Source organism: Oxyura jamaicensis, chromosome 6 (genome assembly GCF_011077185.1).
Source record: "Oxyura jamaicensis isolate SHBP4307 breed ruddy duck chromosome 6, BPBGC_Ojam_1.0, whole genome shotgun sequence".
Taxonomy (NCBI): Eukaryota; Metazoa; Chordata; class Aves; order Anseriformes; family Anatidae; genus Oxyura; species Oxyura jamaicensis.
The window spans coordinates 17,702,257-17,719,721 of record NC_048898.1 but is presented as its reverse complement, the minus strand read 5'-3'; the positions used below and the strand labels follow the sequence as shown (position 1 = coordinate 17,719,721).

General features: G+C 42.5%; 1 protein-coding gene across 1 annotated transcript; it reads left to right on the top strand.

The window, feature by feature from the left end:
- Positions 1-833: 833 nt before the first annotated feature.
- Positions 834-16,636, top strand: RBP3 (retinol binding protein 3; the record flags this gene model as incomplete). The annotated part of the gene is made up of 4 exons (XM_035330246.1): positions 834-3,866; positions 11,307-11,497; positions 14,421-14,563; positions 16,308-16,636. Coding segments are annotated over 4 exons (3,696 nt in total), but the record flags the coding sequence as incomplete, so codon positions are not given.
- Positions 16,637-17,465: the final 829 nt, after the last annotated feature.

Sequence of the window (17,465 nt, the reverse complement as noted above, 5' to 3'; positions counted from 1 at the left end):
CCATTGGCTGGGAGCTGTCATCAGACATGACCATATGTTACTCAATGGTATTACAAGTAAATCCTAATTGAGTGCAAATTATGAAGATTAAAGTCACCTCACATTTAGCTGCATTATGTTGAAGCAAATGTATTTCAAAGTCCTGTTTAAAATGCTGGCAATTCTCAGCACAGAAATTAACAGGCTGTCATTACCTTGGATTTTATGAGCTGTTCCAAATGTCTGGAGTTCCTTGTTTGGAGTCTTTAGTGAGAATGAAAAAACAGTCCTTTGCAGCACAGACTGGAAAACACCAAAGACAATGTATTGTCAACAACTTTTGAAAAAATATTAAATATTGATACAACTAAGTCACTGAAAAATCTTCTGGTATAAGCTTTTCATAAATAATGCTAAAAGACTGGATGACTGCTATTCTAATTGTGGTTAAAATCAAAGTTTTGGATTTAAGCAATCCACTGTCAGGATAAGCCAGGTCCAGTTTATAACAGGCAATGCATTATATTTTGAAAACAATTAACTGCCAGAAAAATGTTCCTTGATGACTGAAGTTTGTTGCTGTTTCATAAGAGGTCTGTAAAGTAGCAAGAAGCTGAACTTCATCTATTGGTGCACTTTGGATGATGCACTCCGTTTTAATGAGATTAAAGGATTAATGCAGATAAAAGATTTTTATCTGTTCACTGCACCTGGATTCAACACAGGGATTTCAGTGTGATTCACAGAGGGTCAGCAGAGAGCTATGCTCATCCGGACAGATAAGAGCTTCTGACTTCTTTCCTAAATACAATTTGTTTTTTATTCCATACAAATACAAAATGTTCGGGACACATTTTTTCCTGTTTTATTCTCTGATTATGTGCAGCATATCTGCTGAGGAAATTCTTCAGCCAAGTCTAGTGCTGGACATGGCTAAAGTCCTACTGGATAACTACTGCTATCCTGAAAACCTAGTGGGAATGCAAGAAGCCATTGAACAAGCCATCAAGAGTGGGGAGATCCTGGACATCTCAGATCCAAAACTGCTGGCCAGCGTCTTGACAGCTGGAGTGCAAGGTGCTCTGAATGACCCAAGACTGGTGATTTCCTATGAGCCATCACCACATGCAGCTCCCAAAAAAGAATCTGAGGCTTCCCCCACTCGTGAACAACTCCTGAGTCTTATTGAGCATGTGATTGTGTATGACAAGTTGGAGGGCAATGTTGGCTACCTGAGGATTGATTATATCATAGGACAGGACGTTGTGCAGAAAGTCGGAGCTTTTCTGGTGGACAAGGTGTGGAAGATGCTGATAAATACATCTGCCCTGGTGATAGATCTTCGTCACAGCACTGGAGGACAGATCTCTGGACTTCCCTTCATCATCTCATACTTGCATGAAGCAGACAAGATGCTGCATGTTGAGACCGTATACAATCGGCCCTCCAACACCACCACAGAGATATGGACATTGCCGAAAGTGTTGGGAGAGAGGTACAGCAAAGAAAAGGATGTCATTGTTTTGATCAGCCGCCACACCACGGGAGTGGCTGAAGATGTGGCTTACATCCTCAAGCACATGAACAGAGCTATCACTGTCGGGGAGAAGACAGCTGGGGGCTCACTGGACATCCAAAAGCTGCGTATTGGCCTCTCTAATTTTTATCTAATGGTTCCTGTGTCACGGTCTGTGAGCCCCTTGAGTGGGGGTGGGCAGAGCTGGGAGGTTAATGGGGTGATGCCGTGTGTGGCTACTGAGGCAGAACAAGCCTTGCAGAAATCCTTGGACATCCTGGCAGTGCGCAGAGCAGTGCCTGGCACCCTAACCCGCCTCATAGACATATTAAAAGACTATTACAGCTTAGTGGAGCGGGTGCCAGTGCTGCTGCAGCACCTCACCACTTCTGACTTCTCTTCTGTGCAGTCAGCGGAGGACCTGGCCACCAAGCTCAACACTGAGATGCAGACCTTATCCGAGGACCCTCGCCTGTTGGTCCGAGTCATGATGCCAGGTGAAGCTGCTGCCCCCCCTGCTGAGATGCCAATTGCAGTGGCAGCCAACTTGCCTGACAATGAGCAACTGCTGCATGCCTTGGTGGATACCGTCTTCAAGGTGTCAGTGTTGCCAGGCAATGTGGGCTACATGCGCTTCGATGAGTTTGCTGATGCCTCTGTGCTTGCTAAGCTCGGACCTTACATTGTAAAAAAAGTGTGGGAACCCCTCCAAAACACAGAAAACCTGATCATGGACCTACGCTACAACCCTGGAGGCCCCTCCTCCTCTGCTGTGCCTCTGCTACTCTCCTATTTCCAAGACCCTGCTGTAGGCCCTGTCCATCTCTTCACAACCTATGACAGGCGCACTAACCACACACAGGAGCACAACAGCCAGGCAGAACTGCTGGCCCAGCCCTACGGAGCTCAGCGTGGCATCTACCTGCTCACCAGCCACCACACTGCCACCGCTGCTGAGGAGTTTGCTTACCTCATGCAGTCCCTGGGCCGCGCCACACTGATTGGGGAGATCACAGCAGGCAGCCTCTCACACACCTCTACCTTCCCTCTGCTGCAGCCTGAGCAGGGAATAACCCGTGGCCTAACTATCACAGTACCAGTTATCACCTTCATTGACAACCATGGAGAAAGCTGGATGGGCGGAGGAGTTGTGCCTGATGCCATAGTGTTGGCTGAGGACGCACTGGAGAAGGCTGAGGAGGTGCTAGCTTTTCACAGGATCATGGGCCTGCTTTTGGAAAGTACTGGGCAACTCCTAGAAGCTCACTATGCCATCCCAGAAGTGGCTGGGAAGGCCAGTGCCATGCTCAGCACCAAATGGGCCCAAGGAGTTTATCGATCAGCTGTAGACTTTGAGACGCTGGCTTCCCAGCTTACCAGTGACTTGCAGGAGGCCTCAGGGGACCATCGGCTTCATGTTTTCCACAGCAATGTGGAACCAACACCAGAAGAACAGCTTCCCAACATGATTCCCAGCCCTGAGGAGCTCAGCTATATCATTGAGGCGCTCTTCAAAATTGAGGTGCTGCCAGGCAACCTGGGATACCTTCGCTTTGATATGATGGCTGAGGCAGAAACAGTGAAGGCCATTGGGCCTCAGCTGGTGCAGATGGTATGGAACAAGCTGGTTGACACAGATGCCATGATTATTGACATGAGGTACAACACAGGTGGCTACTCCACTGCTGTCCCAATACTTTGTTCCTACTTCTTTGAGCCTGAGCCTCGGCAACACCTCTACACTGTCTTCGATCGTAGTACTTCCCGCAGCACTGAGGTATGGACTCTCCCTCAGGTCACTGGCAAGAGATACGGCTCCCTAAAAGACGTCTACATCCTAACAAGCCATATGAGTGGCTCGGCAGCTGAAGCCTTCACTCGCTCTATGAAGGATCTACACCGGGCCACAGTTATTGGTGAGCCCACAGTAGGTGGTTCCCTCTCAGTGGGCATTTATCGTGTTGGCAATAGCTCCCTGTATGCCTCCATCCCCAGCCAAGTGGTGCTCAGCCCAGTCACTGGCAAAGTGTGGAGTGTGTCTGGAGTGGAGCCACACATCACCATCCAAGCCAGTGAAGCCATGGCTGTAGCCCAGCACATTGCCAACCTGCGTGCCCAGGTGCCACAGATACTGCAAACTGTAGGTAAGCTTGTGGCAGATAATTATGCCTTTGTGGACATTGGGACAGTTATAGCATCCAATCTCACAAATAATATCAACAAAGGAAATAACAAAAGGATTAATTCAGAAGAGGAACTGGCCAGGAAGGTGACTACTAACTTGCAAGCTCTTTCTGATGATGAGCACCTCAAAATACTCTACATCCCTGAACATGCCAAGGACAGCATCCCAGGAATCATGCCAAAACAGGTACAGTTCTCCTGTAGCCAGCTATACTGATGCCAGTTAGAATGGAAGCACTGAGTCAGACATCTTACCTTGTTTTTAGCGCATGTCATCAACCCACCAGGATTTACCTGTATCCATTAAAGAAGCCTGTGTCTGAGTAGGTTTTGGAGACTGAATTCTCTCAGATACTAATGCAAGCCAGGGTAGTAGCTTGTGTTAGTAGATGGTAGTTCTGGATGCATACTTTCTGGGGACAAAAGCCTTCAGGCTGTGGATCTCTTTCAGTGGCCATCTACCACAAGAAAAGATGCTGATGTAGGGCTTCCCTATTACAGTGAAAATATCTCATCTCTGTGATCATAGAAGAGTACTACAGCTTTTCAAGCTGTAATAAATTAATGCAGAAACCCACTGGTTACAAACTGAGTTTGTAATCTGAGAAAAATGTGGTCAGTCCAGAGTAAATGCATAGACATGCAAAATATACAGCCCCATACCTTGCAATTGATTTTTATATATAAGATTGCCATACCTGATTTCTAATTCTATTACACTACAACAACAAGCGACTCCTTTTGTAGTGACAGTGGAAAGTTGTTCTGATTGTATCTCATGCTCAACATCAGACAGTTTCCCAGTGACCTAGAAATACTTTGGAAGAAGTATCTGGGTGGAAGTTAGGTGGCCCCAGGGAGAAATTGATTTTTAATAATCTACTTTTGCCTTTGCTGCATGGTTTGCATAACAGTCTGCGCTTTGTTCTGAGCCTGGCTATTTATACATTGGTCTGTCTTGGCAATCTTTCTTGTTCATTGTTGTGCTGGAGGGAGCTCCCAGGAGCACTTGTTAAAATTCCACATTCAAATTAAAAGGAGGGTTAGGATAACCTGATCCCTTTCTTGGATGGAGTTAGCTCCTTTCTGGCTACTGCTCCAGCGTGGCTATCAGAAACTTTTCCCAAGGGACTCATAAAATTACTTTTTGAAGAGAATGCATTTGCCTTTGCAATGAACCAGAGTATACCAAGTGTCAGGTAACTATTAAATGTTTCCTGGGGGAGGAAATTTGCGGGCTTCCACCCTCTGAAGTCTTTGGCATGCATGAATTAAGGTGGGCATGACCTTTGTGGTATTATCTTCAACACTAATGTCAAGGACAAAATCTAAGTATTTCCAGGGGAGGACATTTTTTCAATTCAAGTTTGATAGCCAAGAGATGCTGGCTCCATTTGTGCCTCTAAGCATAAATAAATAAATAAGTATAATTAAAGTTTTTTTTTTTTCTTTTTTCTTTTTAAACTTCCATTGCTCTCCCCCTCCTATTAAATTATTTATCAGCATATTAGCACTGATAGATATGAATTTCTCTCCATCCTGCAAAGTAGACTTATCCTGCAACTTAGTCACCATATTTGCTGAAAGGCTGTTAATGGATATTGCTGGGTATTTGTACTTATTCAGACCTTACTTACTTTATTCAGACCCTGAAATTTGAAAACAAGATGTACAGGACAAAAATCTTATTTTTTACACGGTATGAAATTCTGATCCTGATAGAGCTAATGATCTAATGAGCAAATGTCATTATGCTAATTAATGCCACTGTTTATCTCAACTCTTTGTCAAGAAAAATGATTAGAGAAGGTCATGATATACATCCACCAGAAAGAAATCACAGCAGTGTGGATGAAAATTAGGACAAAACTAAGAACTCTTTAAGGAGGAATAATATATAAACAGCAGAGGAAAAGCATGGGTCTCTTATAGAACTACAATAGCTACCAAGGAGGTATGCATTCCTTCACAGTGCTTGAGAAAACTGGGAGGGAGAGAGACAAGAAAGTGGTGTTAAAATATTTTAAGGCAGAAGACTGAGTGAACTAAGACTTAACATATATATTTTTCCCTGTGATAGAAGAAAATTCACCTGTTCCAGAGCTTTAGGCAGCTAAAATACCTTCATTTCCTCATTTTTTTATTTTTATTTTTATTTTTTTTGACAGTCTCAAACAGGACACTGTGGCTATTTAATCTGTACTATCCTTTATGCTTTAACAATCTAATAGGTATTTTTCTCTTGTGCTGCCAACCTTCCAAACCAACCTTTCCCTTGACAGTTGGATTTTCAAGATAGTGACCTTGACAGTGAAGCAGATCCAACACAATTAAATGAAAGTGAAGATGAATAACTGCAGGAGGGATGGGATGGGGCATAGTAGACAGACAAGTGAAATGCACATAGACCTTTGCATCTGCTATGGTAGAATAGCTGCTGAAGCATAATACTGGGTAGTGAATATGTCTCCTCTGTGACAGCAGCAAGGTCAATGCTAGCCGGAGCACTCTGCTGCATAAATGCCTTTCCAAAGTCAGACTTCCCAGAGGCAAATGTTGCATATACTGTTTGTGAAACAGAAAATAGCCTTTTGCTTGTAAGGCAGAATTCTGTAAACACGGTGATTAACACTTCTGTAATCCTCGCTTCTTATTCCTCTGTTTGCCTCTCTCCTATCACACCTTCCTTTCCATGTACTCATGAATATCTGAGTATTGTAGGTTACCTGTAGAGGAATTGCTGCCTGATTTTGGCAAATGTGTTACGTCAGCTTCAAGTGACAAGCTCCTCTCTGAGTGACTCTTGCAGCCCCTTGACAATGCCCAAATCTTTTTAATGTAGTCTTCACACCTAGAGGAATTTCTGTGCTAATGTTTTAGACATGCAGATGAAACTGATGAAGAAAGTCTCCCCACTGCACTGTACATCCCTAGTAAAAGATAAAAAGGAATCTTTTATAAGGAGAAGCTGTTCCTTCATTTGAAGAATCACTTTTCATGGATAAATAACACCTACAGCAGAGATTCTGCTTTGCTGATGGAGGTAATAGTTACACACATTCCCCCAGAAATGAGTATGCTTGCTTATATGCCTCCATTAACAAGTAAAACAAAATACTCAGCCTCAGAGTGTCAAGATAGGTAAACAAATTGCTACGTCTGTCACTAACAGGTAGAAAAAAATGTTGTGGCCCTTTCTGATACTGATTTATAACATAACCACGGTAAAGTCAGTGGAACTAAAGAAGCTTATATAAGCCAAAGGAAAAAAAAAAAAAAAAAAAAAAGCCTCCTGTTTAACTCTCCTTGACATTTCACCTTTTGCTTGCCTCTTATATTTGGTGCAGAGAAGAAAATGGCATTTTGTTAATCCCTTTTGCTCTTTTTCTAGCACCTTTCATTTTTTGACCCTGATAAAGAAGCTCAATACAGCTACATTTGCAGTTACAATAATCCCACCAAAGAGACCTGTTTGTGCTCATTTTTTTGCCATTGCCATCAGTGTTACGGTAGATTTGCCCATTAGTTTCATGGATTTTCAATGCGCTTTAGATGAAAATCAAAACTTATCCATGAATCATGTTTTCCAATGTAATCTTCCAGGTTATTCCAGGCAAGAAAACAACGCTTTAAACTCTTGCTCACTGACTTGCAATGCGAGTGGTAGGAGCCGTGTGTTGTCCGAGCAGGCTGACACATCGCTGTGCAGCGCCATCTGCTGTAGGAGCTTCCCCCTCTGCCCTGCGCTCCTCAGTGTGGACGGAGAGCCTTAAATAACCTCATTTAATCCTTCCCAGAGCATTTCAGCTTTTGCTTATGGTAACCTCTCCATCCTGGCTGTCCGGGTGCAACAGAGGACAGAATAAGGATTCAAAGCTACTGTTCTGGAAAAACTGGATAAATTGTCTGTGAAAAGCAGGATGAGGTTAAGTAAGAGCACAAGCAAGGTTCTCGCACAGATTCTAGAGTGGGAATAATCGACTGAACAACTCTGGGAGGAAAATGGCTTGTTTAGGAGGAGTCCTGTACAAATGTACAAGTCCTTCAGAGTTCATAATGTGAATACAAGTTCACAGAGTCAAGTTGTCGCAGTAAAAAATAATCATCATTAAAATGGGTTGGACAAGCAGGAATATAATCAGTGAAATGTGTGAAGTCTTCTGCTACATTCAGCTCTAAAGAAGCCTCAGCTGGAGCACACTGTGCCCATTCTTGGGCAATACTTTTTTGGAAAGCTGTGGCTCCAGTGGAGAGAGCCCAGGGAAGAGGAAAAGGAATAAAGAGAAGAGTTGAGTAAGGAAAAGGAATAAAGAGAAGAGTTGAGTAAGAGTTATCTTGAAAAGGCTTAAAGGATTTGAGTTGTTTATTCAGGAGAAAAGAAAACTGAGGGGATATATGAAAACAGTCTTCAGATACATAAGAGGCTGTTTCAAGTATGAAGAGAATAATCTGTTTCCTTGCCCTTGTTGAATAGGCCAAGAAGTAATGCACTTAAACTGTAGAAAGTAGCAAACTTAGACTGTTTACACAAGATGTTAGGAACATCTTTATAATAGTGAGGCTAGTGACGTGCTAGACTGGATTGCCTGGAGAAGAACATGTAATCTCAACCACTGGTTGTTTTTAAGAGCAACTGAGAAGCAGCTGTCAGGAATATTGCTGGTCCTGCTCAGTCCTTTTGCTAGGGAACCTACTAAAATGGATGGTTCTCTGGGGGCAAACAAGGATACCCACTGCTATTCTGAGAAAGAAAGGAGCAACACCCCCCTGCTTCCCCAAATCTCATGGTTCTTAAACCAGCCTCTGGATTTGCAATGGCCCAGGTGTGTTGGCTGATGGTATTTTAACCCGGAGGCTGACAGCACCAGCAACCTTAACAGAGAAGAGTTACACTACAGTGGTCAGTATATAATTAGCTATGAAAATACAGTTTCCATCAAAATAAACGAAACAGTTTAGGGGAGAGGTGAAAGGGGAGAAAAGAGGGAAGAGAGGTTCTGCTGGAAAAGTAGTTTGCCCGTGGCTGGGGTATGTGTCCGTAGCAGAGTCAGTAATAAAACTCCATGCACGAGTCGCAGGGCAGCAATCTAAGTCCTTTTCTGTGTCACACTATATGTTCCAGATAGGCCACACACATGTGGGAGGCAATTGCAGAACAGAGCTGGAGACTCTATATAGTTAACCAAAAGAAATTCTTCTTGGCTTAAGTGGTGTTAGCTTGGAGGTCCTTTAGTCTAGCCACATTGCTTATAGTGTTCTTACTAAGGCACCTGAGGGTTTATATTTAACCATCAAGTCATTTGTATGTAAACACTGCCTAACTGCCTAGCAGGATCTTAGTCTCAGCTGCATCCTGTCCCAGCTTGTTCTTGACCTGCAAGCAGAGCCTTGCCTTCCAAAGGGGAGTACGCGGTTGGTCTCTGAAGCTAGACTCACCTCTGTAAGTACCAACAGCACGTGGCCCATCAGCCAGTGTCATGAACCTGGGTTTTTCCAGGACCGTTACTCCCTACTGTCAGTCCCAGCCTCCTCCCCTCTTTTACTTAAAATGGTTTTTGTTGTTGTGGTGGTGGTGGTTGTTTTTGTTGTTTTGTGTTTTTTATTTTTTAAGGAAAATGCTTTCTGAGTGCTTCTTGTCTGATTTTCAGTCAGAGCCTTTGGTATAGATGTATTTTTATACTTTTTCCTTTTATTTTTATTTATTTATTTATTTATTGAGATCATTGCATACTCATTTTAGACGAAGAGGTGTGAAGCTCTAAGGGAAACCTACTCAACTGAAATCTGTAATGAATTTGTGAGAGTTAGCAACGCAAGATGTGATACAGCACAGTAAATATATATATATATATATTACCAGGCATAGACCTAGAGGTTATTCCTAATCAACATGCTTCTGCGTGTGCATCTAGCAATTACTGTACGAGAAAGAGGAAAGAAATGTGCGTGTTTAATTAAAATATCATTGTTAAGTGGCTGAAAGTACCACATCAGTTTTATTTGTATGTTACCAATGAATGATGAGTTTTTCTCCTGGGGGGACCAGTACTTCTGAACTAGAAATAAGTTCTGTCAGAACAACGCAATGCACGCTGAATGTATTCTTCAAAACTGCGATTTGTTACTCAAAGTACAGTGGGCAGATCAAGTAGCATTGCTGTCACTGGGAAGCGGATTGGAAACGACAAACTCAGCAGCTTGGACTGATATGTTTACAGTCCAGATACACTGGTTATTTTCACAAGGTACAGTGAGAAAGAAAGTACAGGAAAGGGCTCGGTCAAGTTTACTCTCACCGCTAGATCAACATCTACTGGCCAACAGAACTTTTGAATTAATTCTTGAAATTTTGGCATACAGAAGGCACAGAATGATGAAGCCCAAGGCAGCCAGAAGTGTGATAGGGTAGCTAACATTCCCTCAGGTAAAGGGAATGTGCTTGAGCTATGTCAAGTACAGTTGCATTCACACAGCTTGGAAGCCCTCTGCCTGCAGTGGCAGAGGTGCTGTTGGCAGGAGCACAGACCCCAGGCCAGGGCACTGCGTGAAGGGCAGGAGGTTGCCTGACCTCCTTCAGTTGCAGAAGACACAGATGTCTCCCAAGTTCTGGGTCATACTGTGGATTGGGAGAGCACCTTTTAGCACATGACACTGCTGATTCTTTGTTCTTTTCACTATTAAACCATGGATTATCTGGGGCTGAGATATGGCAGAGGGGAATTAATTAAAAAGCAAGTATAAAATCAGTTTCACAGCAACCCTGAGGAGAAAAGCCCACGTTGCAGGTCACCCTTCTAGGTCACCCTTATATCTGAAAGTCTTATCTCCTTAAGCTGGAAGGTCTTCCATTTTCAGACATATGCATGCAAAACATAAGTTTGGCAAAGAGAGCAGATTCTGTCTCCAAAGCATATAGGGATTATCAGGACAACTTTATTATTTGGCTACACATTGCTATGAAAAAAATGTCTGCTAACATCCAGATAAACAAAATGAAATTAATCACAGCTTAACACATGAAATTCCAGGCACAAAGGCCACCATATAAGAGATTTAACACATCTACTTCATGAGTATCCCAGCACATACCCAGCACAGGAGATTCCTCCTTGTCGCAGGGACTGGCTCATTAACAGGGGCTGGGACCAGCCTCACCTTCTAGCCAGCAGCTGTTTGTCAGCTGAGCCCAATCAATGAGACTATAAAACCCACAAGTGCCTTCTTTAGAAAGGAAGCAAGCAGTTTTGGGTGGCAGATCTGGAATAATGACTTGTGCTACAGGTTGGTGCTTGTTCTTGTAGCCTTCTCAGTCTCTCTGGCAATAAGGATTTCCCTTGTATTTTTGAAAAATAAACTAAGTCTTCACAATTGGGGGCCTGATCTGGATTCTGAGCATGCTATTAAAGCATCCAATACTGGGCAAACAGTACTGGTCGGCAGCCCGTGCTAACCTAGGTTTAATATGCAGAAGTCTTAATATCATTACATTATTGTACTTCAGACTTGGTCATATTTCTCACATATGTCCTACCTGAACTAAACTTGACCCACATAATTCCTTTTAAAACTTGTGCCAAGCTATCGGTGCCAGCAAATGATTTGTTCTATTTTTCCCAAACTCTTTCAGATCCCTTCCCCAGAAGTATTTGAAGATCTGATTAAATTTTCATTCCACACAAATGTATTTGAAAACAACATCGGCTATCTGAGATTTGATATGTTTGGAGACTGCGAACTTCTAACCCAGGTGTCCGACCTACTGGTAGAGCATGTTTGGAAGAAAATTGTTCATACAGATGCATTAATCATAGACATGAGGTAAACCTTTGAATGGCAAATAACCAAACCTCTTTCAAAACAGCATTTTATTTGTAACAATGATTTATCTTTACATGGCTTTCTATCCTGTTTACAGCCTAACATTGCTGGGATTAAATGAGAAAAGGAAAACAGCCAAGGAAAACAATAACAGTCGGGAAATATATCTCAAGAGAAATTGTACCATCACTTGACATGTTTAAAACTAAATAAGCAAATTTAGGGTTTACGCTGCAGGACGCAATCCTGGACGTCACATCTGTTTTCTTTTTCTGATTTCTTTCTAATCTGACTCTGCATGATTCTTGTATTAATTATATATGTTTGTTTTAATTAAATCCTTCACTGCTGGCAGTGGTCAAGTGATAGAATGGTCCAAAAACCAGACCATGCATAAATCCGTCTTACAGCATCTAGTTTGCCATATCCTCGGTGCCAAATTATGCTGGGCAATCAGCCCTGTACAGAATGGTCCTTGTGCAGAGCACGAAGGTGGCTTAAAGACACTATTGCCTCAAGATACTGTGGCACTCCTGCTGCAGCAAGCTACAGCACCGTATGCCTGCTCTTAACACTGCCATCTTCCAATAGACTTGAGATGGCACCAGCACTTTCCTCTTTCTTGTCCCAGTTTTCTTTCAAGTCAGAACTCAAACCAGGGCCAGGGTAACAAAGCAGAAAAGGTAACATCATGCCCCCCTAGGTACCAAATAGTGTTGTTATAGTCCTTTCCTTGGTTCTTTTTTTTTTTTTTTTTTTTTTTTTTTAAAAAAAAATCTTTTTCTTATTTATAGCCCTTTGAGAAAGCAGAGTTGAGAGTACTTAAAAGACTCAGTCTCTGAAGTCATGTAAAAAGAAACATAAGCATTTTATGTTTTCAAATTCTACCTAAACCAATCCAATGATTTTACGGGGAGGCTGATAACTTCCATTTTGCATGGACTAACCATAATGCATAATGTCTCTCACCTTACAAGTTCCCTTCCCTGGCCAATCACAAACTTCTTATTTTTAAATATCACAGCTTAGAGAAGAGAGACATTGGTAAACTAAACAGCTTCCCTAATATCACACAAGATGTCTATAGTGAATGAAGAACTTGCTTCCAAGAGTTAAGCTAAAATTCTAACAATTGCTCCGTTGTTGTTACTGAATAAAGTTTCTGCAGTTTCCCTGCCCTAGAGAGTCCCAGGAAGAGCTCTCCAGCATTGCTCTTTTTCTATTGTCTTGTCAAAATGCTTCTTGTCTTTGTCATCCACCCTGTCTCTTTCTCTTGACAAGAAGTTTGACAATCAGAGAAGCCTTTAAACTGATGTTCACAGAGGAGGGACGTATTTGACATTTGCTTTTCCCTCAAAATCTTGTTGACATCTTCAGCTCAAGTCTGTGTGAGACACGCACTTGTAGGGCAGGCAGCTGCTCTGCCATCTTGCTGCCTGGCTTCACTCCTGCTGCATACTTTTGTCTCTCTGCTGCCCAGCCAGCTGTCTGAGATTGGCACTGCAACATAACTGAGGCTAGATGGGGTCCCAGGAATGTACCTTAAAGACCTCATTCCTTTCTTCCAAGTGCCTGAGGAGATATTGTGTTCTAGGCTACATCTAGCAGACAAATAAATCCTCCTGGAGATGGGTGACTGCAGCAAGAACACAACGAATTTCAGTGCTCATCCACATTGCCCTGTCTAATGCCATCAACAGAGGTGGAAGGAGATGGCTTTTTTGGCAATAACTCAGCAGATCACTGCCTCTTAACCTTGTGCAGAGACTGCTGCTTTGTCCTCAGCCATCCAGCTATCTAGCTGGCTGCTTGCCACTCTCTTCAGCAGGGCTGGCAGCTGCAGGAACTGGGCTCTGCTGGCTCCAGCTGCCTCCTGGGCCATGCAGCAGCAGCACCTCATGACACCACAGCGCTGTCCGGGACACAGTAAAGAGGCTCATTGCAGCTCTGGGCAGTCACAGTGTGAGTCTAGCACACAGCTCCCAAATGCTGCAGAAAAATGAGGTAGCTTCAATGTTTGGGACAGAGATCTCCTGAGTTCTCTAATCCTTTCCTGGAGATAAAAAGAACTTAGTTATGGACTGGACTGAACAAAACATCCTTTTCTAGTAGGTCAGTGCTGGAATGTCTGTGCCAGGCACTCCTAACATCAACCACAGGAGATCACTGCATGCTATCTCCCAATAGTCAACAAAGTGCAAATACTTCAGTGTCATATGTGCTCTATTATCAGAGAGAAGTGACAGACAAAAAATAATTTGGTACTCCACTGTGTGTACACAGAGCAGGGGCACTTCTGTGACTTTAATCTTCAGACACGGATATGAAATGAAATTACAACCAAAGTTTTCAAACATGATGGCCCTAAATGAAGCAGCTAAAAAAGTCTTTAGGCACAAAACCAAATGCCTGCTCTTATAAGGTGCCAAATAATAGTTGTTCTTATTGTGTGCAGCAGGAAATAAGAACCCATGTCAGCTCTACAGATGGATGTTGCTTAAACTGGGGTCTACCTTTAAATATCACTAATGACATAGAAGTATGAGTCCATATGTAACCCTAATATTCACATATATAACAATATTCAAATCAGAAGAAGAAAAAGAGTCTGATGTTTCTCTACAAATAAAAGCCTTTGTGTACTTTCTGATTTTTTTTTTTTTTCAGGTTGAATCAAGAGAAAAACATTCCATTCAGATTTATGTTTGCTTTTGTAGGCAACTGTGGGCAATAACAGTCCCAGCCTGTTAGATGGGATTTTGTTTCTCTGATAGATGTGCCAATGTTGACGGGAGAATGAATGCATCAAAATGTAGCTTTAAGCCCTTTCAGCGGTGATGTTAAGAAAAAACATTTGGAAGGAAGATTTGTCATCTGCCAGAAATTTTTGCTTGTTTTATTAATATCTTAAATTTCCAAAAAGGTACAATATTGGAGGCTACACCACTTCAATACCAATCCTATGCTCATACTTCTTTGATGAAGGACAACAAATTCTCCTGGACAAAGTTTACAACAGACCCAGTGACTCAGTAAAGGAAATATGGACCCAGCCCCAGCTCAAAGGTAAAACGACAATTTCTTTTGAGAATAGTTTTTCATATCAGAGGTTCCTCTTTGTGTATTTTAAAGTGAACCATTAGACACCATAACTCATTTGGTGAAAGAGCCTGCCACAATTAGCTCAAGCTGTGCAGAGAATGTAAAAACAAAAATGTGCATCTCAGCTCTGTCCTTAATGGCATTTATAAATAACTCCTAGGAATGGGGTAGACGGGGCGCATAGGTTTTTAAACTGGTTCCCAGAAGTTTAGCTGAATACAGTACACAGCAATTGTGACTGCTTATAGAAGTTGCTAAGATTAAAAATAAATCCCATGCTGCTTAAAACTCTAGTAACACCTCTTCCAAAGCTCACTTACAGGTTTACATGTAGCACTTCACTTCCTACCTGTGCGATCCATCAGATGCTATTTCAATAAACGAAAACACCCTCAGTAGCCCAGTTTGTACAGAGAATGCAAAAGCAAAGAGAAGCACTAAATTCTGCACATCTGAGTGAGTTTGGAGCACTTGGCAGTATGTCGCTCCCCACCCTGCTGTCCGTGGAAGTTGAAGAGTTGCTGCAATATGCAGAAACAAAGCTCTTTGGTGCTCTTAAAGTGCAGAGGGAGTACTAAACAGCCTTAAACAATGGTTTTAATTCTTCTCCCCTTTAAAGCTACTGAAAGAGGTGCCACCATGGTGTCTGCAGTTATTGGCTTGGAACATGCTGAAATGGTTAAACTCAGTGGCAGGCTGCAGGGTCCATCTATTTTCTCAGGCAGTTAGAGGTGGGCTGTGCTAAGGGAGTATGATTACTATGGACACATTCCAGTTCCCATCAAAGAGAACAGGCAGACTCATATTAACTTCAAAGGAGTTGGATCTGGTCCTGTATTATATGTATCTACTGTGAAAAGGGTCTTCTAATGGATATTACATCTACAGTGAAATGAGAAGACCAAAGATGGTGTGAAAATTAATTACCATGCTATTGATTCCTCTCTTATGATTTAGTATGAGAATTAGATGTCATACTGCAACTTACTTAAAGAATGGCATTTTTAAAGCAGTTTAGAGTATCTTTCAAGTTATCAGGTCCCAGTCATGACACACTGGCTTCATTTTCAAGGGAACTAAGCCCTCGAAAAGTATCCAGTGTGTTCAGATATACTGAAAATAAGGTGCAAGAAAATTCCTACTCCTGTGAGCTGGTTTATGTAAGAGAATGAGATAACTTGGATGGCATCCCAAAAATATGAGGGTATTTGTTGAAGGGCTTGGGACAAAGGCCATGCAACATCTTCCATTTATAGACTAAAAAAAGCCTGTGGGAAACCACTATAATTATAATTTCATAATATGCCGCCTGCATAGTCTGCAGGCCAAGCACTATGACAGCCATGTTCCTAGAGTAGGGATGAGAATGAAAATGAAGATGCTGCTGGCTGAGCTTTGAGTAACCCTGCTGGAGCAATGGAAAACATTGCTGTCCTCGCCTGCCTATCCTACTGCTCCAGGAGTTGGAACTCATATCCAGAAACTGATGGCTCAAGAGTACTGCATAGGGTGACAGTCTTTTTTACGCTGAGCTACAGAGAAGAAAAAAAAAAAAATGCTCTAATAACAACATAGTTGCAAAGTGTATTTTAAAATTTATTTGGTTGTTAATAGCAAGTAAGGAGAAAGAAGTGTATCTTGGATCAGTTATGCAAACGAATCTCTGAAAATGGACACATTTTGTGATGCTTTTTGTCCTTTCCGGCAGGGGAGAGGTACGGGTCTCAGAAAGGTCTGATAATCCTCACCAGTGCTGTGACATCTGGAGCTGCTGAGGAGTTTGTATCCATAATGAAGAGGCTGGGCAGAGCTCTCATCATTGGGGAACAGACAAGTGGTGGCTCCCATTCCCCACAGACATACCAAGTAGATGATACCAACTTCTACATCATCATCCCCACCTCCAGATCAGTCATCTCTGCAGAGAGCACTTCTTGGGAAGGGAAAGGGGTGCCTCCTCACATGGAAACACCGGCTGTAACAGCACTCATCAAAGCAAAGGAGATGCTCACTGCTCACCTGCACAGCTCTAGATAGCCCAGCAGGGGCATATGCTACTAGAAAAAAAGGTAGGCTGTAATTTTCAAAGAAGCCTGAGGGACTTACACTCTCAGGAGCTGAACCAATAACGATCTGGGGAGCCCAGAACAGTATTTAGCCATAATTTAGGTAACTAATGCAAAAATGAGACCCCCAAAATCTCACTCTGTGTGTGTGTGTGCATTTGCATGTGAGGGCATGTGCAGGGTACAGGTGTTTTTCTATGCGTTATCTTTCTGACTTAATAAATGATGGGTTGTTTACTGCACAAGAGCTCAGTTCCAATAGGATAAATTATTTTAAGGCCCTTCTGCTACACAGAATAATTCACAAGCCTCAGGAATGGCACTATTCTGGGTAGCAGAAGTGGATTTGAGTTCTTAATAGAGAAGGGAGGCTTCACACCAAAGTCTAATTTTTTGTGTGTTAATTTTCTAGTAACCAAGTGTTTTGGAGAAGAAAGCCACCTCCCCAGACAAAAAGAAGTAGGAGCTTGGGTTCAATCTCTATAGTCAGTGGTTCCCTGTACATAGCTCTAAGTGACTCCCTTTTCAACATGTTGCATTTTCACCCCATTCTGAGGAATCCAACTCTTTCTCAGCATGGCTGAGATACTCGGATAATTCAGTGGGGATTCTGGATTTCTCTCCTGGCTTGAAATGTAAATGTTAGTTGTTGCATTGTCTGTCTTAGATTTAGCTCCAGATTACAGAGATTTCCTTTGGTTCCTTAGAAAATCCCAGCTTAATATTGAAGGCATGTGGGCCACCTCAAAGCATTCATGCAGAGATAGAGAATGCACATCTGCTCCTTTTGGGTCTGCACA